Source organism: Mustela nivalis (assembly GCF_964662115.1).
Source record: "Mustela nivalis genome assembly, chromosome: 2".
Classification (NCBI taxonomy): Eukaryota; Metazoa; Chordata; class Mammalia; order Carnivora; family Mustelidae; genus Mustela; species Mustela nivalis.
The window spans coordinates 146,712,700-146,737,140 of record NC_139021.1 but is presented as its reverse complement, the minus strand read 5'-3'; the positions used below and the strand labels follow the sequence as shown (position 1 = coordinate 146,737,140).

The following is a 24,441-nucleotide window of genomic DNA, read 5'->3' as shown; positions in this document are numbered from 1 at the left end:
CCCCTTGCCCTGGTGGATAAGCCTAGACTGTGCTGCTGTGAGCTGTTCCAGCCTGTGCCCCTTTGAACCGACGGGGGGGGGGGGTCCTGTTCTGCCAGCCTAGGCCCCCATGCCCTGGTCACTGGGGAGTGGGGATGCCAGGACAGGGGCAGGGACTGGCCACAGGCACGTGTCCTTCATGCTCACTGTGTGTGTTTTGGCTTCCAGCCCGCTCCAAAAGCCTGGTGATGGGGGAACAGAGCCGCAGCCCAGGGCGGCTACCCTGCCCCCGCATACTGGGCCCCGTGCTCAAGGAGGGCTGGCTGAAGAGGCAGAGAAGCATCATGAAGAACTGGCAGCAGCGCTGGTTCGTGCTGCGTGGGGATCAGCTTTTCTACTACAAGGACAAAGACGAGACCAAACCCCAGGTGAGAAGCTCGCACCTCGTGTCCTGGCACATCGTGGTGGGGCCCAGGTTAACCATGCCCAGGAGAGAGTGGAAGGCAGAGAGACCCTCCTGTCTGGACCTTCGCTCCTCAAGCCCTCAACCCACTGACTTTACAAACAGTGGCCCCTCACCCAGGTTTCCAAAGTGGTTTTGATTCCCAGCTCCCATGTTCCAGGCTTTCTAGCTCATTTTACTAAAGCAAAGCCACAGCTTGAGTAATGAACACGTCTCCTTAGAATGCAGATAGCCAGCATCTCTACACAGCTGGGCAAGCCCACTGGACTAAAGGAACATACTGAGGTGGCGCAGGAAACTAGTCCTCCCTGGGTTCTTTTAAGCCTCTTGGTAACATTTCCTGCTACTCCTACTGTCCAAGGACATGGGTACCCAAGACAAATCCAACCTCAACTAAAATCTGGCTCACAGTAGAATCCCCGTGCCCCATGCCTCTGCCCCTCCATGGCTGCTTCTGTGTTCTGCCCACTACTGGGAGGTTCACCTGGTCTGGGGTCAGGTGGGTGGGAACCTGTGCACTTCTTGGCAGGCCTCACAGTGTGGAGCTGGGGTCTAGGGGCCAGAGAGGGTGCTCAGTGATTGGCAAGTGGGAGGAGGGACATGGCACAGTCTGGGATCATGTGGCCATCACAGTAGGAAGATAGATGACCTTCCCACTCCTCTTTCAGTTTCTCTGAGTATATCAAGAGGAAGCATCATTTGGGTGCTAGGATCTGTGTAACCATCTCCAGCATTTGGGATCCTCCCTTAAAAACTGGAGACACGGGTGGGTAGGAACAGGCCTTGCTTCCAAACCTTCAAGGGCAATAGTGCATAATGTTCTGTCTTCATTATTATTCTAATGGTTAACTTCTGTTTGTGGAAAGTGCTACTGGTCCATGACAGTGATATCACGTTTTCCCTTGCAAAATATATCTAAGCTAAAATCAAAAAGTGTTGGGATACCTGGGTAGCTCAGCTGGGTAAGCATCTGGCTCTAGATTTTAGGTCAGGTCATGATCTCAAGGCCTTGGGATCAAGCCCCATGTCAGGCTTCACGCTCAGCAGGGAATCTGCTTCAAGATCCATTCTCTCCTTCTGCCCCCCGCCATGCTTACAAGCTCTCTGCCTCTTGCTCTCTAAAATTAATTAATTAATTAATTTTAAAAAATCAAAAAGTTTTGCACAGCAATGTGATGATACTTAGTGCCCCTGGACTATACCCTTAAAAATGGCTAAAACAGTAAGTTCTATGTTATTAGATTTTTAACCACAATCAAAAATAAAGAAATAACAAGTGTGATCTTGGTTAAGGGAAACTTTTCCATGAACACTAGTACAGAGGAGAAGTGGGTAGGACATAAATCATGAAGCTGGTTCTGAACTAAAGTTTAGGAAGCCCTGATCTTGTTCAGTCTCCCCGGTTTCCTTAAACAGGGCAGTGACCCCAGAGAGATCAAGTAAAAGAAATAGAAACTTTGGAGTCAGGCAGATCTGCATTTGATCTGAATTGGGTCTGGCACGATAGCTTTATGACTTCCGACAAGTTGCTTACTTTTGTTTTATTTTTGGTTTTATCCTTGCTGAATGGAGACATTATTCCCACATTATTCCCTACATCACAGAAATGTGCTAAGGGTCAGATTGTAGAATATATACATATCTGATTGCAGGTCCTAGTACATGAGTTTGTGCCCTCATGCTTCCTCAGCCCTGCCTTTGCCTTTCTCCCCCACCTCCCCAGCCCTACCGCTGAGCCCACTCCCCTGATTGGGCACCATACTCCTGGCTTGCCCACCACCATTTTCCTTCTGGCCTTTAATTCTTATGTTGAAGACCAGCCTTGGCCCTTCCTCCTAGCTTTCCTAGCTGATCCGTTAGTGACATGTTACTCTGATGACTGGGAGAGTTTCCAGGGTCCTCAACTCTCTTGGGGCCCTGTTTGTGGCCCCTACTGCCATCTTGTCCTGGCCCAGCCCATGGCACCATCTCCTGGGAGAACTGTGTGTTGACGCCGGGCAAGCCCAGTGGACAAAAAGAACACACGGAGGTGGCCCAGGCCATGTGTGGACTCCTTCCCCAGGCTTCCCTGCACATTCCTCATGGTGAGCCTGAGGTGGGCCCTCGCCCATCAGCTACAGCTCCATGAGGAAGCTGTGCCTCCCGGATTTCCTAAGCTGGACACTCCTTTCCCTCACCTGCCGTCTTTTCCAGACTTCAGTGGCTTCTGGTGGAGACAGCTAACAAAATGGTGGCGTCCACATCCCCAGTCATCAGCCTGGGCACAGTAGGAGCATGGAGCCCAATCCCAACTAAACCAGGGCATTCATTGCCAGGGAGCTCTTCATCTCCAAAGGACGCAGTGTCTCCCAACAGATGCCAGTGTCACAGCCAGCGCCCCTGTTTTAGTCTCTCTGGGCCTGGCTGACACTCCCAAATCCTCCTGGGACATGAGTCCTTCCCATAATTCCCCCTCCCCCACAAAGCCTGATGGCAGCCCTGTTGCACAATTCCCCATCTCAAGGAGACCATTGGTTAAATTGGACTCATTTAGTTTCTACAGTATGATCTGAAACCCACATGGCTGCTGGCAAAATAGCCCACACATTTCCCCTTAATTGCATGAATGACATGTAATGGACTAATTCTCAATATCTGGTTCCTGGAAAAATGTGCCCTGCTCACTGTTTACAGTGACAGAAAGGCCCAGGCAGTAAGCGCCCTCCTGACAGACAGCCTGTCATCTGTCTAGCAGACGGAATTACAGAGAGCAGGGGCGTCCAGCTCCCCTTGATGCTGCCCAGAGCACGTAACACCTGAGGATAACTCTTGGATATTCTTATTCTCCCTCAAAGCCCTATCACTTCCCCTCTCCCCTTTTACTAGCAGGAGGGCCGGCCAAGGACATACAAGTGTGGAGATGGGAAAATTTGAGATGGAAGCAAAGCAGCCATACAAGGTCAGAGAGGAAGACTAGGCAAAGACATTTTGGAACAGAACCTAGAAGTGTGCCCCTGTCCCTACTGCTTTTCCCAATGCCTGTCAGCAGACAGACCTATGGTTTCTCTAAGATAAGATTCTCGGTTTTTGCATCTTGGTGGTTTTCGCTTCGGCCGGAAATGTTTCTTAAGCCATGGAACCTCCGGCCACACTCTTTGTTGAGCAGCCTGGTGCATTTCCGCAATTTGAGGACTCCCTTTTAGTCTAGCGATCTGATATCCAGGTCCTGCACTTGTGGGTCTCTTGGCTTAGAATAGAAATGGAATAGAAAGAAATGAAAAGTATGACTATCAAAACATAAGATGGAAAAAGAATGTAACAAATTAAATGTGACCAGTTCAACAAGTGGACAGAAAATGGGAGGAAGGAAAAAAAAAAAAAAAACAAGAAGGAAAGGTAAGCAGAAAAGAGGAAAAAAAGCAAATATGATAGCAGGGAATAGGTACTACCATTGCCGTCATCATAACACATAGGACTTGGTCATATGCACCTTAAATATGTATCTTAAAATGCACATTTAAATAAATATGCATCTTAAATATGCATCTTAAAAGACAGTGGAAGATTGGCTTTAAAAAAGGACAAAAAACAGAAAGGTTAAAAAACAAAACAATGGAGAAAGGATAAGCCAGCAAATGCAAGCAAGAAGAGAGCAGACTTAGCAACATCAATATCAGAAATAACAGAATTCAAGGTGATGAGAACAAAAGGGAACAAAGAGAAATATTTCATAATAGCACAATAACATACTAAGAAAATAGAGCAGCTGCAAACATTCATGCTCTTAGTTTTGAAGAATATATAAACAAAGAAAAAATACTCATTGGTTTCCATTTTTTTCAAAAAGTGAAATTATAGAGACATATTCACTGACTATAGTGCAAAAGAAAGATTTCTAAATTAAGAGCAAAATGATAGTGATGAGTATGTGTGAGAGAGAGAGAGAAGTTCTACACATGGGGAAATAAAATATATACTTCATGGGGTGCCTGGGTGGCTCAGATGGTTAAACATCCAACTCTTGATTTTGAGATCAAGTCATGATCTCAGGGTCATGAGATTGAACCCTGCTTCGGGCCCTGTGCTCAGAGGGGAGTCTGCTTGAGATTCTCTCTCCTTCTCTCTGCCCCTCCCTGCCCCACACCCATGTGTGCACGTGTTTCCTCTCTCTCTCTGAAATAAATTTTTAAAAACACACACTTCATAATACCTCCAAAATTAATTAAGAAATCAAAAGTTGAATGCAAACTTTTAGTTAAAGATGATATTTTAAAATCCCACAACTCTGGTAAAGAATGCTGGCCGGTGTGAACAGGGCTAGGTGGAAGGGACAAGAGACAGCCACCGCCACAGCATTCTGGAGGCGAGAAAACAGATGGGCAAGAGGTAGCTGACTCAGCAGACCCCAGAGAGCTCAATTCCAAGCCAGCACTAGGAGAGCACAAAAATCTGTCTGGTTCGCAAAGCAGCACCCCTCACCTCCCACCGCAGGCTCGGGAATTGGCAAGACCAGTTGTCTCCGGAAATGAGGGCGAAACAGGAGCCAAAAACAGGAGAAGTGGTGGAAGTTCGGCTTAAAAAGCAACAAGATCAGTGATCTCCTGAACAACCTCATGTCAAGCCTGTCCGCCCTCCCTCTCTGTGGCTGAGATCCAGACCCCGTAGAAGGGGAAGGAATTCCTGTCATCCACCCTGCCTTGTGGCACTGTGTGATTGTTCAGCTGTGTTGAGATATGACCTTAACTGGAAAAGCGAGTAAAATAAAACTGAAATAATTTATTTGGGGAGTTTTCAGAATACGAGCTGCAGGGAGGGCATGGAGAGTGAGGTGGTGAGCTAGACACTTGAGACTTATCTGTATTCTTGTAATTTCTTACAGTGAGACTATATTCATTTAAATCCATATCTTAGGGGCACCTGGGTGGCTCAGCCATTAAGTGTCTTCATTTGGCTCAGGTCATGGTCCCAGGATCCTGGGATGGAGCCCCCTATGGGGCTCTCAGCTCGGCAGGAAGCCTGCTTCTCCACTCTCCCACCCCCCCTGGTTGTGTTCCCTCTCTCACTGTGTCTCTCTCTGTTAAATAAACAAACAAATAAGATCTTTAAAAAATAAATAAATAAAATAAATCCGTATCTTAAGATATTTTTAATTTAAACAAGAAAAGAAAAAATCGAAAAACCCAAGCCAGAGAGGGAATGTGACAAGGACACAGCCCCAGAAGGGGGATAAGCCAAGGGGTCAAAGGGCTCCCTCTTTTAGACAGAGCTGCCGAGCCCAGCTGGCCTCACAGAGCTGGCCCTAGCACACTGAAGGTGCTCAGAAAATGCATTTAAAGTGAACCTGGGGGGGCTTCTGTATCTGGCAGCTCATGCCCAAGGAGGGAGCCCAGAGTCTGTGGAGACCAAGTGTGAGGCTCATTGTATTGACAGGAACACAAGCCATGGACAGGATACCAGAAGCTGGATGTGGAGGGGCTTGGGTGCCACGTCCAGAAGACTGGGTCCTTATTCTGCCAATGGCGTTAGGGGGCTCTGAAGGTTTGGAGGCTCAGATTTGGCCCTCAGAGCTCTGAGAGGAAGTCATCCAACCCTGCACAGGCAAGGTTGGGAGGGGACCAAGCTAGAGGCAAAAAGACCATTTAGAGGCAGCTCTCATCCTGACCTCCAGTGTAGCCTAGAAAACCATGGTGCCTGGAGCAAGGGCGTGCGGAGGCTTGGCCGGGGCAAGGAGAAAGCATGGCAGGTGGCGCCCACAGCCTCTGGTGGAAGCGTTTCCGATCTATGCCCTGGATGGCTGATGTAGCTGCAGGCTTTTTAAAAAATCACCTGGAGAACAGGTTGGGTTTGGTTTTTGGTTTTTGGTTTTGTTTTGTTTTGTTTTGTTTTTTCCAGAAGTGCAAGTGATGGGAAGCTCAGCCATGGGAGAGGAGATTGATTTAAAGTTTGATTTAATTTCAAATAAAAGCTTGGAATTGGGAGGAGGAAAGACAAAATGGATGGGAAAGCAGATGTACTTCTAGGAGGGAACATTAACCCAGGACAGTCAGAAACCAGAAATCTTAAAGAAGAAAACTCTGGGGAGCAAGGAGAGGCCATCTGACCCTAGAGCCTGAAGGTCACAGAGAATGTGCCCGCCTGCATCCGGTCATTCCTACCCTCTGCCACTGTGTACCAAACATGTACATCCCAGGGAAAGCGGCACCATCATGAGCCGGTCCCTGGGGTCCTTGCCCCTGGAGAAGGTGCCTGGATTTTTCAGATGAGGCAAGTGGGGGGCTTTCATCAGCCTAGGTTAACGGGTAGGCTACCGTAGCGCCTAAGTCACAAACGCACAGCGGGTCAGCTAGGGAGCAGCTCTTTGCCGGGCTGCTTAATGTCTGCCCGAAGAACCTCTCAGCATTGCCTATGTCAGACTCTACCCACCATGGCCCTCATCACAGCCCTGTCTGGGGTCATAATCAAAGTGCTGTCGGGCTGGTCACAGCCCGTCCTATGGTCATGACAAGTCATGGGGCAGCCCATGCGTCAAACACTCCTTCACTTCTAGACCTTGTAAATCCGACTCAGCCGGAGTTGGTTTGGTGCACACTAACGGAGCATCCTTCATAGGTTGTCAGCTGTTCTCAGCTCAGCCAAAGATGGGGATAAGGATGATTGCTGTGGTTACATTGCTGCTGTTTTATGACACTTGCTCAGCTGAATGTCTGTCCTCCATTCTGAACTGGCAACTTCATTCAGGGTGGGTGGTGAGGCCTCTGTTGATCTCATCTTTCTCTTTTCCCACCATCCATCCCAGGTCCAAGCACATAATGGATGCTTGGTAGTATGTGATGCTTAAATGAATAAAAGAAGAAAGGAAGGGAGAGAGGGAGAAAGGAAGGAAGGAAGGAAGCATTGGATTGAATGAATGGGTGAATTCTGCACCAGCCTTCTATTGGATCCTCAGTAGGAAAATATTTCATTGTTTTTGGAAAATGCCTGACGGTTGGCAAGGAGCTTATAGGACTGCCTTCCCCTATTAGAACGTAAGCTCATCAAGGTCAGGATAGTGTCTGTTTTGTTTTGATCTGGTCCTCGGTGTCCAAAAGAGTGCCTGACACAAAGTAGAAGCTCAGTAAACATTTGTTGAATAAACATTCATGATTTTCTTCGAGCCTCTCAGCAACCTTACCAGGGTGGGTACAATTCATTTCCATCATACAGATAGAGAAAATGATGCTCTGAACAGTCGAGTGGAAGCTTGCGTACTATAACTTTCCATGTTGGGAATCAGAGAGCCTGGGTTGAAATCCCATTTATACCAGCCATGAGCTGCAGATGTGGGGAGATGGCTGAGGTCATCCTCGCTCCCACTTTTGGTGTGGTGTTCTGGGTCCTGGCTGCACTAAGGGTCGGACAGTGGAAACTGTGGTGTCAGTGCTGCTCATCCTCTGAGAGGCGAGATTTTTCCAGTCCTTCAAGTGGGATCTAAAACAGAAGAGCTCCAAGAAGCATTGAGAAGGCTTCTAAAATGAAGTGTGAAAAGCCGTGGACAGATTCAGAGAGTGAGGACCACCCGAATCAGCAAGGTTCCCTGAGAGCAAGCTTGCCCGTGACCCACACTGCCTTCTTCAGCTGGGAGTACAGGCCAGTGGTGTCAGGACTGCAATGGGTACCTGGTTTCTGGACCCCAGCAAGCCATTTTATAGAATCCCACATGATGCAAAAGGACAGATTTTTGGAGTTTGGCTTCTCTGCTTTCTAGTGAGTAACCAGAGAAGGGATTTCCCTCTCTGAGCCCCTGTTCCTCATTCCTCGGTGTGAGATGAGAATAGCCACGCCTACCTTATAGGGCTTCCCGGAGACTGAGATTCAACCTGTACGTAACCCCCAGCAGTGGTCTTCTCTTCTGGGTGGACCCGTACCCAGTGAAGGCTTAGCAAGCCACCCAGCTCAGTCAAGGAAGAAGAGTCCCGTGGCTTGGCCCACAGCCCTGATCTTGACCCTTACCTTCTGGTTTTGAATCTATATAAAAGCAAACATTTATATGCCTTATGAACCAGGTATGGTTCTAAGAGCTTCCTTTTTAACTTGCTGTCATGCTCATAGCAACTGTACAAGGTATGTGATGAGATCGACTCCAAGAGGGCCACCACCCATTTCCGTGCTCCCTGAGAGCCACTGCATCTCCCAACAGGAACTGGAATCTGCTTTCCCCCCTCCATCCCTGATGAGACTGAGTAATGCTGGGCAAATTCCAGGTTTGGCCCCCGAGGCTCCAGGCAGTTTCTGCTTTTGCTCTGGGAAGCTGTGAGGCTGCTTGAGTGGGCCACACAATGGTGAGGAAATGCACGGAGGATGGAAACCCCATGGCCCAGACAGATGAGTCGGGGCTCTGTGGAAACTTCCAGCCCATCCCAGCCACCAGCTGCAGGTAGCTGAGGGAGTGGCTGTGGACTGTGCCAGGGAGCCAGACTGCCAGGCCACTGCCAAGCATTCCAGGCCACAGAATCATGAGAAATAATAATTTTTTTTAAATGTCAGTTTTTTAAGCCCCTTAATTTGGGGGATGGTTTGCTCTGTAGCAATAATTGACTGAAACAATGAGGAATGATCATTATTCCCACTTCCCAGAGAAGGAAACTGAGACACAGAGAAGTGAAGTGACTTGCCTAAGATCGCATAAAGCTAGACAGCACAGCACCAAGATCTAAACCACACAATCTGACTGCAGAATCCACTGTCTTCGTCATTTGCTGAGACATGTTTTTGATGACACTAACAAACCAAAGACATACCCCTTGAGTTTGCAGAGGTGGGAGGGGCTGCAAAGGTGGAAAACAGCACTGAGATGCAAAATAACTTTGCCTGGCTGGTTTCACAGGAAATTGTTAAGATAAAATATAAAGTCCTCCCTTTGGTTCAAAAGATCACTTGATTTCTCAGATTTGAGAGACCTAGATTAAGAACAGGCTGCATGAGGCAGAGTTAAGAGTTTAAATTACCTTCGAAGCTCAGTACAGACTAACAGTGAGCTATGGTTGCCAGAAGAACTGAGAACCATGGGTTGTATTGAGAAGCACGGAAATTAGAACAAGAGGTGGGAAAATCCATTAAGCTCTGCCATGGGCAGACCAGGTCACAACTGCCACATGATAGCCCCTCAAGGCAGCACACTTTCAGCGCAGCAGGACAGCCAGGATGGGGAGGGATCTGAATGCCCCTCCACATGAGGGATAATCTGAATAAATCGTCTGGAGAAGACGAATCCTGGGAAGGGCACTAGTTCGGGCCGGGCACCTCATGTGAACAAGACTATATTCAATGAACCTCCAGAAGCCGTAGCCAGGACAAAGACCACCATGTACCCCCCCGCCATATGGAAAGAGCCCTCTGCTAGTGGAGCGGTCTGCTGGTCAGCGCTGAGCTCCAGTCCCTGGTGCTGTGCAAGCTGAGGCCAGACTGCCACTTGGCTTTGAAGAGAGTTGGTCAACGAGTGGGCCGTTAGCCAGAGATGATCTCCAAGTGCCCTTTCAACTCTGAAAGCCAAAAGGTCAGAGGCAAAGAGGAACGGAGGCAGAACAGTGAAAGTCAGCAAAACCATAGTGGTTTGCAGAAGTTCCATCCTGGATGAGTAGAACACAAGGCTGAAGAAGCAGCCAAGCTCCAAGGGTCTGACCCAGAGTTCCTGCTGTTGGCACCACTCTTGGTCTTGGGCGGCCATTTGGTAAAGGACTCCAACTGTGGCCCTGGCCAAGGTCTTCATGGAGACACAGTTGGCGGCAAGAGTGCTGATGAATACAGACCTTAATCCCACGGGACCTTTGCAGCTGGTGTCTCCAGCTGGTCACCTTTGGCTCAGTGAACTTGCTGCTGACTTCCTGAGAACTTCCAGAGAGCCTCACTTCTCTTCCTGCTTCCTACCTTCCACCTGCAAATCTCTGTGCACAGAAGAACAAGTGACTGATGACTTCCCTATGCTACCATAGATCTTGCCACAGTGAATCCCAGTGGTCTTGCTACACTCAGAAGGAACCCACGAGTGTGATGGAAAGGCGCTGAAATGCCATGAAAGGCCAGCTCACTGCCTCAGGTTAACAAGAGAGCTCCAGAGCAGATGTCCATGGGGCATTCAAGGCTGCTGTGAGCTAACTGGGGACTGATGGTAACATTCCCATTTAGTGCTGGAGAAGAAGAACTAAACAATAAATGTTTTCTTGGGTCAGATGTCCTTAGGGACAACTTGGAATGCTTCTTTCACAAAGAATTACTCACTGGAGTCTTCTAGAAAGAGAAAGTCATTTACTTAGGATCAAACATCAGAATTTGTGGCTTTTTTTAAAAGGAGGCTTTGTATTTTTGAAGCTGTTTGAGAAATATAACTCCCCACTGTTAAACAGATCAAAAGGAAAATTCTAGTCAGTTACTTTAAATCAACTAGAAACGTATTTCATAAATTCAAATTGGTAACAGCAGCCAACTTGTTTTTAAATAATATTTAGTTAAAACACTATTTTTTCTGCATCTGGCATGGGAAGGAAAAATATAAGATTGAAGGAATCTTCCCCAAATGTCTGTTTTAAAGCGTGTCTTGCCCCGTACAGCAGTGGTTTTTGAAGCAGGCCCCCAGAATAAGGAGACCAGCAAAACCTGTGGGTACCTACTACTAATCATTATAAGGCTATATATATTTGCCACTGTTCTGGGAAAAGAAAACCAAGATACTAAGAGGCCTGAGAACACACCCAGCAAGAGACAAGTGTCTGGCTGCCTCCAAATTCTTTTGCACCATGTGGCCTGACTGTTGATGCAAATGTAATGAGCTTCTCTCAGGGTCTGCTCATTTAAGTCACCATGGATATTAGCCTCCAGGACTTAAGTGTCTCCCACTTATCATCAATCCTTTGGCTTTCAATTGAACCCGGTTAATTTTCAGTAATAGCTACAAGATTGATTGGTAAATTGCTAGTTTTGTCTATTACTAGGCAGAAAAACAAATCAAACAACATTGAGGCAGCTTCAAAAATATATTTTTTCATTGTTTAGACCAGAATAACTTAGTTTTAATTATACTTGGGGCATTCTAGCTTCTTAATACATTAGTAGACTGCTGAGAAAAATGGGGTAGGTTGGGAGGGTCTGTGGAGGACTGCTGCCTTGCGGGGGGTCCCCGAGGAGGAAGGGAGCATTTCCACAATGACCAGCAGCTTTTCTTTTCCTTTTCTTTTCTTTTTTATTTACATTCAATTAGCCAACATATAGTACACCATTCATTTCAGATGTAGCATTCAGTAACTCATCAGTTGCATATAACACCCAGCGCTCATCACACAATGTGCCCTTCTTAATGCTCGTCACCCAGTTACCCCATCTTCCCATTCCCCTCCCCTCCAGCAACTTTCAGTTTCTTTCCCATAGTTAAAGAGTCTCTCATGGTTTGTCTCTCTCTCTGATTTCTTCCCATTCCATCTTTCCCTCCCTTCCCCTGTGATCCTCTTCACTGTTTCTTATGCTCCTCATACAAATGAAGCCATAAGATAATTGTTATTGGGACGCCTGGGTGGCTCAGTTGGTTAAGTGGCTGCCTTCGGCTCAGGTCATGATCCCTGCGTCCTGGGATCGAGTCCCACATCGGGCTCCTTGCTTGGCGGGGAGCCTGCTTCTCCCTCTGACTCTGGCTGCCGCTCTGTCTGCCTGTGCTTGCTCTCGCTTCTCTCTCTATGACAAATAAATAAATTTAAAAAAATAATAATAAAATAAAAATTAAAAAAAGATAATTGTTATTCTCTGATTGACTTATTCTGCTCAGCATAAAACCCTCCAATTCCATCCACATCAATGTAAATGGTAAGATTTCATCCTTTCTGATGGCTGAGTAGTATTCCATTGTATATATATACCACATCTTATTTTCCATTCATCCATCAATGGACATCTGGGCTCTTTCCATAGTTTGGCTCTTGTGGACATTGCTGCTATAAACATTGGGGTTCAGGTGCCTCTTCAGATCACTAAATCTGTATCATAGTAGTGCAATTGCTGGGTCATGGGTTAGTTTTATTTTTAGCTTCTTTTTTTTTTAATATTTATTTATTTATTTATTTGAGAGAGAGAAAGTGAGACAGAGCATGAGTGAGGAGAAGGTCAGAGAGAGAAGCAGACTCCCCGTGGAGCTGAGAGCCCGATGCGGGACTCGATCCTGGGACTCCAGGATCATGACCTGAGCCGAAGGCAGTCATCCAACCAACTGAGCCACCCAGGCGTCCCTATTTTTAGCTTCTTAAGGAACCTCCATGCTGTTTTCCAGAGTGGCTGCACCAGCTTTCTTTCCTACCAACAATGTAAGAGGGTTCCCCTTTCTCTGCATGCTCACCAACACCTGTTGTTTCCTGAGTTGTTAATTTTAGGTATTCTGATGGGCATGAGGTGGTATTTCATTGCGGTTTTGATTTGTATTTCCCTGATGTCAACTGATGTGGCACATTTTTTTATGTGTCTATTGTCCGTTTGGATGTCTTCTTTGGAGAAATGTCTGTTCATGTCTTCTTCCCATTTCTGGACTGGAATTTTTTTGGTTTTTGGGTGTTGAGTTTGATAAGTTCTTTACAGATCTTAGATACTAGCCCTTTATCAGATTAGACATTTGCAAATGTCTTCTCCTGTTCCGTAGGTTGCCTTTTGGTTTTGTTGATTGTTTCCTTTGCTATATAAAAGATTTTTATCTTGGGGCTGCCTGGGTGGCTCAGTGGGTTAAGCCTCTGCCTTCAGTTCAGGTCATGATCTCAGAGTCCTGGGATCGAATCCTGCATTGGGCTCTCTGCTAGGCAGGGAGCCTGCTTCCTCCTCTCTCTCTCTCTCTCTCTGCTTGCCTCTCTGCCTACTTGTGATCTTTTTCTGTCAAATAGATAAAATCTTAAAAAAAAAAAAGATTTTTATCCTGATGAAGCCCTAATAGCTCGATTTTTGCTCTTGTTTCTCTTGCCACTGGAGACGTGTCTAGAGAGATGTTGTTATGGCTGAGACCACAGAGGTTGCTGCCTGTGTTCTCCTCTAGGATTTTGATGGTTTCCTGTCTCACATTTAGGTCTTTCAACACTTTTGAGTTTATCTTTGTGTATGGTGTAAGAGAATGGTCCAGTTTCATTCTTTTGCAGGTGGCTATCCAATTTTCCCAACACCATTTGTTAAAGAAACTCTGCTTTTTCCAATGGACATTCTTTCCTGCTTTGTCAAAGATTAGTTGACCATAGAGTTGAGGATCCACTTCTGGGTTCTCTATTCTGTTCCATTGATCTGTGTGTCTGTTTTTGTACCATTACCATACTGTCTTGATGATGACAGCTTTGTAATAGAGCTTAAAGTCCAGAATTGTGATGCCACCAGCTTTGGTTTTCTTTTTCAACATCCCTTTGCCTATTCAGTGTCTTTTCTGTTTCCATATAAATTTTAGGATTATTTGTTCCAGCTCTGTGAAAAAAGTCGGTGGTATTTTGATAGGAATTGCATTGAATGTGTAGATTGCTCTGCGTAGCATAACACTGGGTAGCATTAACACTAGTTGTTCTTCCAGTCTATGAGCTTGGAATGTTTTTCCATTTCTTTGTGTCTTCCTCACTTTCTTTCATGAGTGTTCTGTAGTTTTCAGAGTACAGATCCTTTACTTCTTTGGTTAGGTTTAATCCTCAGTATCTCATGGTTTTGGTACAATTGTAAATGGGGTCAGTTCCTTAATATCCCTTTCTTCTCTCTCATTGTTAGTGTTTAGAAATGCAACTGATTTCTGTGCATTTGAGTTTGTATCCTGCCATGTTGCTGAATTCCTGTATGAGTTCTAGCAATTTTAGGGTGGATTCTTTTGGGCTTTCCACATAAGTATCATGTCATCTGTGAGAGTGAGAGTTTGACTTCTTCTTTGCCAATTTGAATGCCCTTTATTTGTTTTTGTTGTCTGATTGCTGAGGCTGGGACTTCTAGTACTATTTTGAACAACAGTGGGGAGAGAGGACATCCCTGTCGTGCTCCTCACCATAGGGGGAAATCTCTTGGGTTTTCCCCATGGAGAATGACATTCTGAACAGTAGCTTTTGAGAAGATCAGGACGAGGTATGTCTTTCTCAGCAAACATGGCCTGGACCCTTTGGCGGCGGTCACCTCCGCAGGGCTGCCGGATACAAGTCCATGCACAGGAATCTCTACCATGTTTCTCAGACTAAGCTGCTTCCAAGTGCACAGGACAGAGGCTGCTCGCAGAGACACCCTGTCCCCCTGAGCACAGCACTAGCTGCAGGGCCTCGAGAGCAGTTAGACAGAACCAAACCGTGTCCAGCCGAAGGAGTGGCCCTCCCATGCAAGACGGGCCCCTGGATCCAGCCTCAGCACTCGTCAATAGTGCCTTTTCCCAGCTGAAACAAACTCCTGAGGAAGCGTGCTTTGAAGCGTGGGCCAGGCTGAGCAGGCAGGGTCAGCCTCTGGGACAGCCTGTTTATCATGGGGACGGAAGGCTGGAAACCTGGCAGGGACAACTGCACGGAAAAGCATGCTTAGGGTTCAATGCCATAGACCCAGACTGTAGAGAGGCCCTGTGTCCCCACCCCTCCAATCCCCGGGCTTCCAGTTCCGAGGAACCTGCCAGGCAGGCTCCAAAGAGCTAAGAGCAGGGTGAGCCCTGAGGTTGGACAGAAATCTACACCAACATCCACCCAAGTCCTGGGTTGGACAAAACACTGGAAAGAGATGGGTGACCAGTAGAGACCCCCCTCCCTCCCCTTAGGAAGCTCAAAGCTTGTGCACCTGGTGGCTGGTTCCTGTGTGAATGCCTTGGTCCTCTACTGTGACAGCAAGTGCCCTGGGCTTCCAACAGATAGGACTTCTCTATTTCTCCCTTAACCCCTCCACCTGCAAAACCAGGCCTACCATGGGGTCCAGTGAGCCAAGGAGGAAAAGGGGTCATTTTCATGTTCTATCCAGGGGAGATCCTACACAGGCTGGGCATTTGCCAGGGACTGAGCGGTGGGGGGGGTGGGGGGATGACCTCCCCAACACACACACACTCACAAGGATCTACAACCTTGCTGCTTCCTGCCAGTGCTCCAGTCCAAACAAGTCAGGCAGGAAGGGGCTATTACATGGCCATCACAGCTCAAGGCCAGAGCCCAGACCTTCTTCCAGGCCCTACCCAGTGCTTCTGAGCACGAGAGGGAGGCAGCTCCCTCACACCTCCTGAGACCACATCACAGGTAGATGGGCCGCACCTCTCATTGCCTTTCCCTCCCAACATCCAATCAGAGGTGCAAGAGAATAATCTTGAAGAATTAAGCAGCTTTACTTTAATAAAAATACACTTTTTAAATAGTACCATGCTTCTAAACCTTTTTGTGTGTGTGACCAAGTGAGCAGTTTGGCATAAAATTACCTAAATTTAATTTCTCAAAATAACTTCTAACTAGTTACAATAAACAATGCTCATTGGTCCTGAAATCCCAGCACCTAAACACAATAAAACATTTTTCTTTCGCTGTGGACCAGGTGGCAAACTCGTCTGTCTCTCGAGACCTCCAAGGCTGACCTAGTGGGAAGGAGAGAAAGCTGGAGGTCACTTCTGCCCAGTCCCACTGACCAGAGCTTCGTCACCACTAGAAGGTTCTGGAAAGCCCCTGTATAAGCATTCTCGTCCACTGGTCACAAACATTAATTCTCTCGTATCCCTAAAAGACTACTCAACATCCACAGGCACTGTGGGTCTGACCCAGCAAGGCCAGGAGGCTGAATCTCGTGAGCACTGGCTTTGCACAGACACTTTCCAACATAGCATCGCATTTCATTCCCAGGAACTTGGTCACGAGCATTAGGATCCCCACAGTGATGACAAGGGCCTTGTGTGGAGCAAGGTGTTAGCTGAGGATCTGGGGCACAGCCTCACTCCCACCACCTGCTACAAGACTTAGGGATCCAGGGAGATGGGAGCATCTAAAAGAATAGCCCCAGAAATGACTCCGTGCAGGTCAGGGATACATGATCCGGGCTGGAGTGTAGACCAGGAACCTGGAGTGGCACAGAACTAACTAATAGCGGGAAAACCAGGACCTCAGGAAGAGGACCCACCACCCCCCACCGCCCCTGACCCCCACACACAAAAGACACTTCCCTGGGAGTTGGGATTGCTGTTAGCTATGAGGCCAAAGCATTCCTAGGGTTTCTGCCCAGACCCCATGCTTAGAGCTGCAAGTCTGCCCCAGGCACAAGGCTCACCCTTAGATCCCATCTGGATCCATCTTCATGGGCTTAGGCTTTGGGCTGGGCAGCCCCAGAGGTAAGGGATTCAGGGACTGTGGTCAGCTAGGAAGGTGCAGGGAGCTGGTGCTCAGCCCCCAAGCCCCTTCTTCCTCCTGGAGGACGCAGTGCTGTCCCTCAGGGTACACTTACTGACAGGCTCCCTGGGGACACTGGCTGAAGCAGGGTGTGGGAGCATGTGGAGCCCACCAAGTGCTGCAACACTCTGGAATCTGCTGGGGGAAGCTTCAGGAGCAAGTCCTTAGCCAAGACATCAGCTAAGCAAGTGACTCATCTCTAACCCCTAGGGAGGGAAAGTGCCCCAGCCAAGAAGCAATCTGTCTCCAACTTTAGGTTGCCTTTCTTAATATCTGCATTTTGGACAGTAATAGCCATGGTTACAGGCTTGTGTGATAAGGAAAGGGAGGATGTTCCCTGCTTGGCACTGAACTTCGTTCTGATCTCTGTTGTTTAAAATTCGGAGTAGTTCAGTTCCTGGTTGAGTGTCAGAGGCTAAGGCTTTTTAAGATTGATCTGAGGCTACAATCAGAATTATAGGAGATAAGGAACCTTGAGTGATTGCTTTTTGAAATGTGTCTACCATTTTTCCAAGACACTGCTGGTGGAAAATCTTATCACATCCTTGCTAAGGAGCATTTCAGAAGTTGGTTCTTCAGACAGTCTCTCTCTAGACAGGGTGAAAAATGAAGACTTTCCTTTGATCAGGCTGGAGAGAGAGCTCAATTAGTGTATGAAGTTCTCAGGACTACCATGGACCCCAAAACTCAGACCAGTGGGAGGAGTGCAGGCATCCCAGATCCTGCAGGAAGTCGCCACGGGGCTGTCATCACAAACTGTGAAGGAGGAACTTGCTGGCACCATCCTGGGACTCCTGAATCTACATCAGACCTTATTTGGGGGGCATAAGCAATGGTTATTATCGTGGGAAGGGTTGTTCCCAGAAAAAAACGGTATAATAGCTAAAATAGTCTTTACAATAATAATTGTGACAATTATGCCTGTTCATTCATTCAGCCTTAAGTGCTTACAAAGCACTAGCTCAGGCAGCAAAGGACAGAGGTTAATACCCTCATTTTTACAGGTAAGAAACCCAGGGCTCAGCCTAGGAGTGGCACAAGTCCCACCAAAGTGATGATGTCACAATAATTATAAACCCCTAAAATTATTTTTAAGTGTTTATATATATTCTAACTCCTGAAAAATGGTCGTAAGCAGACTCTACTCCTTGGCTATGAAATAATTCACAAATCACAACAGCACTTACTTTGGACAGGCTCTGAACCTAGAGCAGTCCAGACATTAGCTAGTGAAATCTTTAAAATACAGCCCATCATAGAGGAGGAAACTGAGGCTCGCCTGTCTGTGCCAGGGCCCTAGTCATTAAGCTCTCACTAAGATGCTCCTACCATGCTGCTGTCTTGACTGTCTGCCCCAGACCACCCCACTCCAGGCCCTCTGTTCACTCTGCCTCATTTGGTTCCCCGAGAACCCCATTGAACAGAGAGGGAAACTGAGGCTGGGTGAGGCAAACTTGTTCACGGGCTTCCTGTTGATTAGTAGTGGGATCGAGACTGAAACCAGATCTCTCTGCAGCACACACCTGTGCGGTGTCCTTGACCGTCCCACCCCTTCCCAAACTGAAAATGTCGTCATTGCTTGCCTTTTTACTACGTGGGCAAGTCCTGAGGGCGAGACAGCTCAATGGAGAGAGACGGACAGAAATCTTGATCACGGTTGTTACTGTTTCCCTTACTGGCCCCCGGACCAAGTTCAGGCTGCCAGACCACCAGGTCCCCTGGGAGCTGTTGCCCTGATGCTCATTTTTCCCAGAGAGCTGCAGCAGCCTGGGGGCAGGGAGGGGTTGGGGAGGATGGGGAGTTTGGACAGAGGCTGGTGCACTCCCGTCAGAGGGCTTAGAAAGTAGCCGCCACCAGATTTGAGTCCAACAGAAGTTGGGAGACCTGCTGCTCTAATGTCTGCAGAAAGGACGAGGAAGGGAAGAGCACTGTCCTTTTCCTGAGAATGACAGGTGGACATTCCTGCTGAGGTCATGCTGGGCATCCTGGCCCGACCATTGACATGTTAAGTGGAGAAGCCTTCTGTTGGGGAGTGCCAGTGGGAAGATGGCAATAAACCATGGGGTGTGGGCAGTGCCCTGTGAATGATCTGCCTTTTTTTAATTATTATTAAATTTCCTTATTTTGATGCCGATGCTTCTGGGCAAATCATAAAGAAACCTCACCACTCCATCCCAAAGTGCAAGCTGTCAGGGCCCTCTCTGTATGTTCAGTACCTTGTGGGCTCTGGAGAGAGGCGAGTAACAGCAGTTGGGAAGGAAACCTACTAAAGTTATTTTCTAGCACTCTTTTTTTTTTTTTTTTTTTTTTGTTTAACAATTCCACTTAGAAGCCTTTTGTATTTACCTCATTCTGGCTGTACCCAAAATAATTGAACCATTCCCTCATCGATAAGTTTAAGTTGTTTTCCACTTTTTCTGTTAGGAAAATAATGCTACCATGGACATCATATATGTATCCTTACGCATTTATCTTTCCTTGGAACCGATCCTCAAAATTCAACACTAGGTTGAAGGGGTGTTCTTATTTTAACCTTATTTTAGAAATTGCAATAGTGCTTTCAAAAAGGCTTTATCAAATCAGTATCCCATCAAAAGTGTGTGAGAATGCCCAGGGATGTGGAGGATCTTTTCATAAGCTAATCTGCCACCCTATCTTCTATGGTAAAGTACCAGTTCAATTCTTCCTATTTTTAAATTGGGTTATTTCTTCATTATGAAGTTTCGAGAATGCTTTATATATTCTGGGCACAAGTCCTTTATCAGACGCGTGATTTTCAAATACTTTCTCATTCCCATATTTTCTCATTTTCATTTCATTTCTTTCATAATTCATATTTTCACTCTCTTAGTAACTTCTAAGGAACCAGGTTTTTATTGAAACAAGTCATGTTATCGAGTTGTTTTATGAATTGTGCTTATGATGTTATATCTAAGAATGCTTTGCCTAATCCAAAGTCATAAAAGTCATCTACCCGAAGTTTCAGTCTTAGATTTTACATGTAGGCCTGTGATTCATTTGAACATATGTGACATGATGTGAGCCGTGGATCAAAGTTCATTATTTTTGCACACGAATATGGATTTGTTCCACCACTGTTTCCTGAAGACAGTATCCTTTCTCCACTGGATTGCCTTTGTGCCTTTGTCAAAAATCAGTTATGTGTACACACACACACACACACACACACACAGACACACACCTCTTATTGTTTCATTAATCTACTTTTCTGTCTTAACACCAATATCACAGTGTTTTGATTACTATAACTTTATAGTAAGTCTTGAAATCTGGCAGTATTAGACCTCCAACTTTGTTGTTTCAAAATTGTCTGGCTTCTATAAGTTCTTTTATATTTCCACATGAATTTTAGAATCAGCTGGTCAATTTCTACAAAATCCCACTGGGATTTTGACTGGTTCTTGCATTAAATCTAGAAGCTGATCTGGGGGGAGTTGACAGCTGAACAATCGCCCATGAACACAGTGTATCCATTTGTTTAGAGCCTCTTTCATTTCTCCCAGCAATGATTTACAGATTTCAGTGTATAGATCTTGAACACCTTTTGCCGTATTTATCCCTAAGGATTTCCTGTTTTTTGGTGCAATTAAAAACTGGATTTGAGTTTCAATTTCCAGTTGTTTGTTGCTAGTATCTAGAGATATGACTCGGTTTTGTGCATTTCTCCTGTACCCTGCCACCTCACCAAATCATTTATCAGTTCTAGTGGCTTTCTCTATAGGTTTTGACCAGATTTTTTACATAGACAACTACATTGTCTATGAAAGCACTTTTACTTCTTCCTTTCCAATCTGGACAACTTCTCTTTTTCTTGCATTATTACAGTAGCCAGGACTCCAGTACAATATTTCAAAGAAGTGGTAGAAATTTAAGCATTATTGTCTTGATCCTGATCTTAGGGGAAGAACTTGTAGTGGGGTATGAGCTTTTAGTTTTTCAAAGATACCCTCATCAGGTTGAGGAAATTGGTTTTTATCCCTAACTTGTTGAGGTTTTTAATCAGGAATGGATGTTCAATTTTTTCAAATACTTTTTCTGCATCTTTTGAGATGATCATATCTTTATTAATATGGTGAATTACATTGATGGGTTTTGGAATGTTAGACCAACTTTGCATACTCAGGACAACCCCAGTTCTCATTATGTATCTTCCTTTTTTTGCTAAAATCTTGCTGAGAAATTTTGCATTTATGTTCTCAAGAGCTATTAATCCGTAGTGTACTTTTCTTGTAATGCCTTTGGTTGGTTATGTATAAAGATAAAGCTGGCCTCATGAAAATAATTGGAAAGTAGGCATTCTTTCTCAATTTCCAAGAAAATTTTGGATAGTACTGGTATTACTTCTTCTTTAAATAGTTGATAGAATTCACTAAGGAAGCTGTCTGAACTTGGAGTTTTCTTTGTAGGAAGATTCCATTTCTGTGCAAGATAGGGGCTATTTAGCTATTTCTTCCTGACTAAGCTACAGTAGTTTCTGTCTTTTTGGTCCATTTTATCTAAGCTGTCAAATTACTGGCATAATGTTGTTCTTGATATTAGCTTATCCTTTTAATATCTGAAGACTTTACAGTGATATCATTTCTCTCATTCCTGATATTAGTAATCTCCTTTTTTTCCTGATTAGTCTGACTAAAGGCTTGTCAATTGTATTGATTTCCTCAAAAAACCAGCTTTGGGTTCCATTGATTTTCTCTATTATTTTTCTATTTTCCATTTTATTTGTAGCCACTCTGCTCTTTATTTTTTTCTTTCTTTTACTTTGCATATTAACTTGCTTTTTTTATGTACTTTCTTAAGGTGGAGGCCTAACTGGTCTTTCTTCCTGTCAAATATCAGTATTGAATACTATAACTTATCCCTTAAACACGTCTTTTGCTCCACACCCAGTGTGGAGCCCAACCTGGGGCTTGAACTCACGACCCTGAGATCTAGACCCTTAGATGAAGGGTCGGATGCTTAACAAAATGAGTCACCCAGGCTCCCCCTTCAAGTACTTCTTCAAAGGTATTTTACAAATTTTTGTATGTTGTGTTTTCATTTTTATCCATACAATGTACTGTTTACTTCTTTTATTTCTTTTTTGACCTATGGATTATTTAGAACTATGTTAATGGGATTTCCAAATATCTGGGGACTTTCCAGAAATCTTTCTGTTATTGATTTCTAACTTCATTCCCCTGTGATCAGAGGATATGGGCTGTATTTAATTCTTTTCTCTTTATGGACACCTGCTTATGGCCATCATAATAAAGTTTCTTGTGCCTTTGAAAAGAATGTCCATTCTGTTTTGGCAGGCGGCGGCCATTAGGTCAAGTGAGCTGATGGTGTTCTTTCAGACGATCTACATCCTTACCGATATCTTGTCTCTGTGTTCTTTTTTTTAAGATTTTATTTATTTATTTGACAGACAGAGATCACAAGTTGACAGAGAGGCAGGCAGAGAGAGAGAAAGTAGGAAGCAAACTCCCTGCTGAACAGAGAGCCCGATGTGGGGCTCGATCCCAGGACCCTGGGATCAGGACCTGAGCTGAAGGCAGAGGCTTTAGCCCACTGAGCCACCCAGGCACCCCTCTGTGTTCTATCAATGTATAAAATCAGCCATGGTGTGGGGGTTTCTATCACAGAAGTTGACAAACACTACAAATTTGGTGGCCTTATTTTCCTCAGAGAGCCTGTGGCTAAACATTTGCCAGCAATGCCCCCCCCCCGCCCCCCAGACCCGGTGCTCTGTGTTTTGACAAGCTCTAAGGTGATTCTGATGCCCGCCCCCGAATGTCTCCACTGGGTGCATCCCGTGGACCCCTTCCACATTCTACTACTTTCTGTCACAAGAGGAATGGGAAAGCACTCTGCTCCTGCTCCCCTGTCCCTCTCCCACCCAGTGCCTGAGCATAGCGCCCGGATCAAAGCCATGCTCTGGATGTGTGCGAGCAGGAGGGAGCTGGGCAGCCCAAAGACAGATCTGAAGTCCCCTTGCTGTGGTGGGAGCCACACTGGGATTCTCTTGGTGAGAGGAGTACGGCGGGTCCCAAAGTCACAGGCTGGCTCCCCATGACAGCTTCTTGCACGTAGTCAGCCCACAGCTGCTACCACAGATGAGAGGCAAAGCTCTCCCGCGTCAGACATGGTTGGGGCACCCCCGGCTTGCCCTTGTAAGCCATGGGACCAGGAGCTGCTGGCTCCACCTTGCCAACCTCCCTCTGCTCCTCCAGGAAGAGGCCAATAGTAGTGCCTGCCCGAGGGGGCCTCCAGAAAGATGAAATCCAAGCATTTCAACCAAAATCCGAGATTCTAGAACAATTACATAAACAGTGCTATATCTGCTTTTCTATGTAGCTGGAGTAGAAAGTAATGTCCACGTCAACAGCGTTATTCCCGTTTTATGAATTTCAGATTTCTAGACACAGAGGAAGAAAGCACAAGGCCCAAAATCACACACTTACAGAAACAGTAAACACCAGAGGCCTCCCCCTTAGCCAGCAATGGATCTCGTCCACACCCCGCAAGAGCACGGCTCCCCATCCTGGGGCGGCACTCCTCATTTATTCCCAGTAGCTCCAGATTCCCTAGCAAGAAAGAAAGGATAATTCAGTTACAACAATTACCAGCTGCGTCTCTGGTTTACTGCTGTAATTTCTCTAAAACAAGTCTGTCCACGCAGTGAAGATGCAGTCCTGCCTTTACGTTGCTTCTGTGAGAAAAGGTCTGTCCATTGGTCCCTGCAGTGCCAGACCCCAGCGGCCATGGAGAGGCTGGTTAAACCCAGGAACTGCCTGGAAAAGATGGCGTGAGGAGATGAGTGCTCTATGAGCACAGGCAGGAGCTGGGGGCTGGGGGTGGTGACATGATCAGGCCCCTTTCCTGGACAAATGCAGAGACAACCATGTTTTGCTATGTCCCAGGCTCTGCTCTAAGGACTTCCCAGGTATTCATTCATTCAATGCCCACAACAGCCCCCCAAAGTATTATGATTATTCCTACTTCATGAATAACAGAATTGTGAGGTTGTATAGAGGGCTTAAGCAGTTTGTCTAAGTTCACACAGTGATTAAGTTCTGAGCCAGGATTTGAACCTGGACAGTTAGGCTATAGGAATGGAGTTTAAAACAGGCTTCTCATGGAGGGAGACAAAAATGTAAAGTCGGAACCATCTGCAGTCTTAAATAAGCAAATTTGAACATGTACAAAATAAAGAAAAGCCTCTGCAGCCATCAGTCCTTCAGAGAGAAAGGGGAGTCCTGCCTGGCCCTGTGGGTTGGCCAAGGGCTGACGTAAAGGTGTTTGTGACAGCACCCCAGCTACAGCAGAACCCCCTGAACAGGAATCTGGTGTCTCGATGCCCCTGAGAAGTGGCAGTTACTATACTGTGCCATTGTCCCGACGTGGAAGCTGAGGTTCAGAGAAGTTAAGTGGTGTGCCTGAGGTCACACAGCCTGGAAATATAGAGCTGAGACTCAAACCTACAGCCCAGGCTCTTTCCCTGCATCTCTTAGCCTGACTGCCCGATTCCAGCATCAGAGAGTGGGGTAGGCCCCCCACCCTGTGTCACGTACATACACAGGTACCCCAGGCACAGGGCATGATCATTGCGAGGTACCTCCTGTGTGGTAGCTGACTCCCACGGGACAAGAAATGAAATCCCACTTACCAGGA

The 24,441-nt window shown here is 46.2% G+C and overlaps 1 protein-coding gene across 15 annotated transcripts in view; it reads left to right on the top strand.

Annotated features, from left to right (window-relative positions):
- Positions 1–24,441, top strand: part of ARHGAP22 (Rho GTPase activating protein 22) — a 166,033-nt gene that overhangs the window by 55,663 nt on the left and 85,929 nt on the right. For all 15 annotated transcript variants that reach the window (XR_014307418.1, XR_014307419.1, XR_014307420.1 and 12 more), the window contains one exon: positions 208–407. Coding sequence is in view for 10 of the 15 variants with exons in the window: in XM_082718785.1 (XP_082574911.1) it covers positions 208–407 (200 nt within the window). In the remaining 5 variants the exon portion in view is untranslated. The remainder of the gene's footprint in view (positions 1–207; positions 408–24,441) is intronic.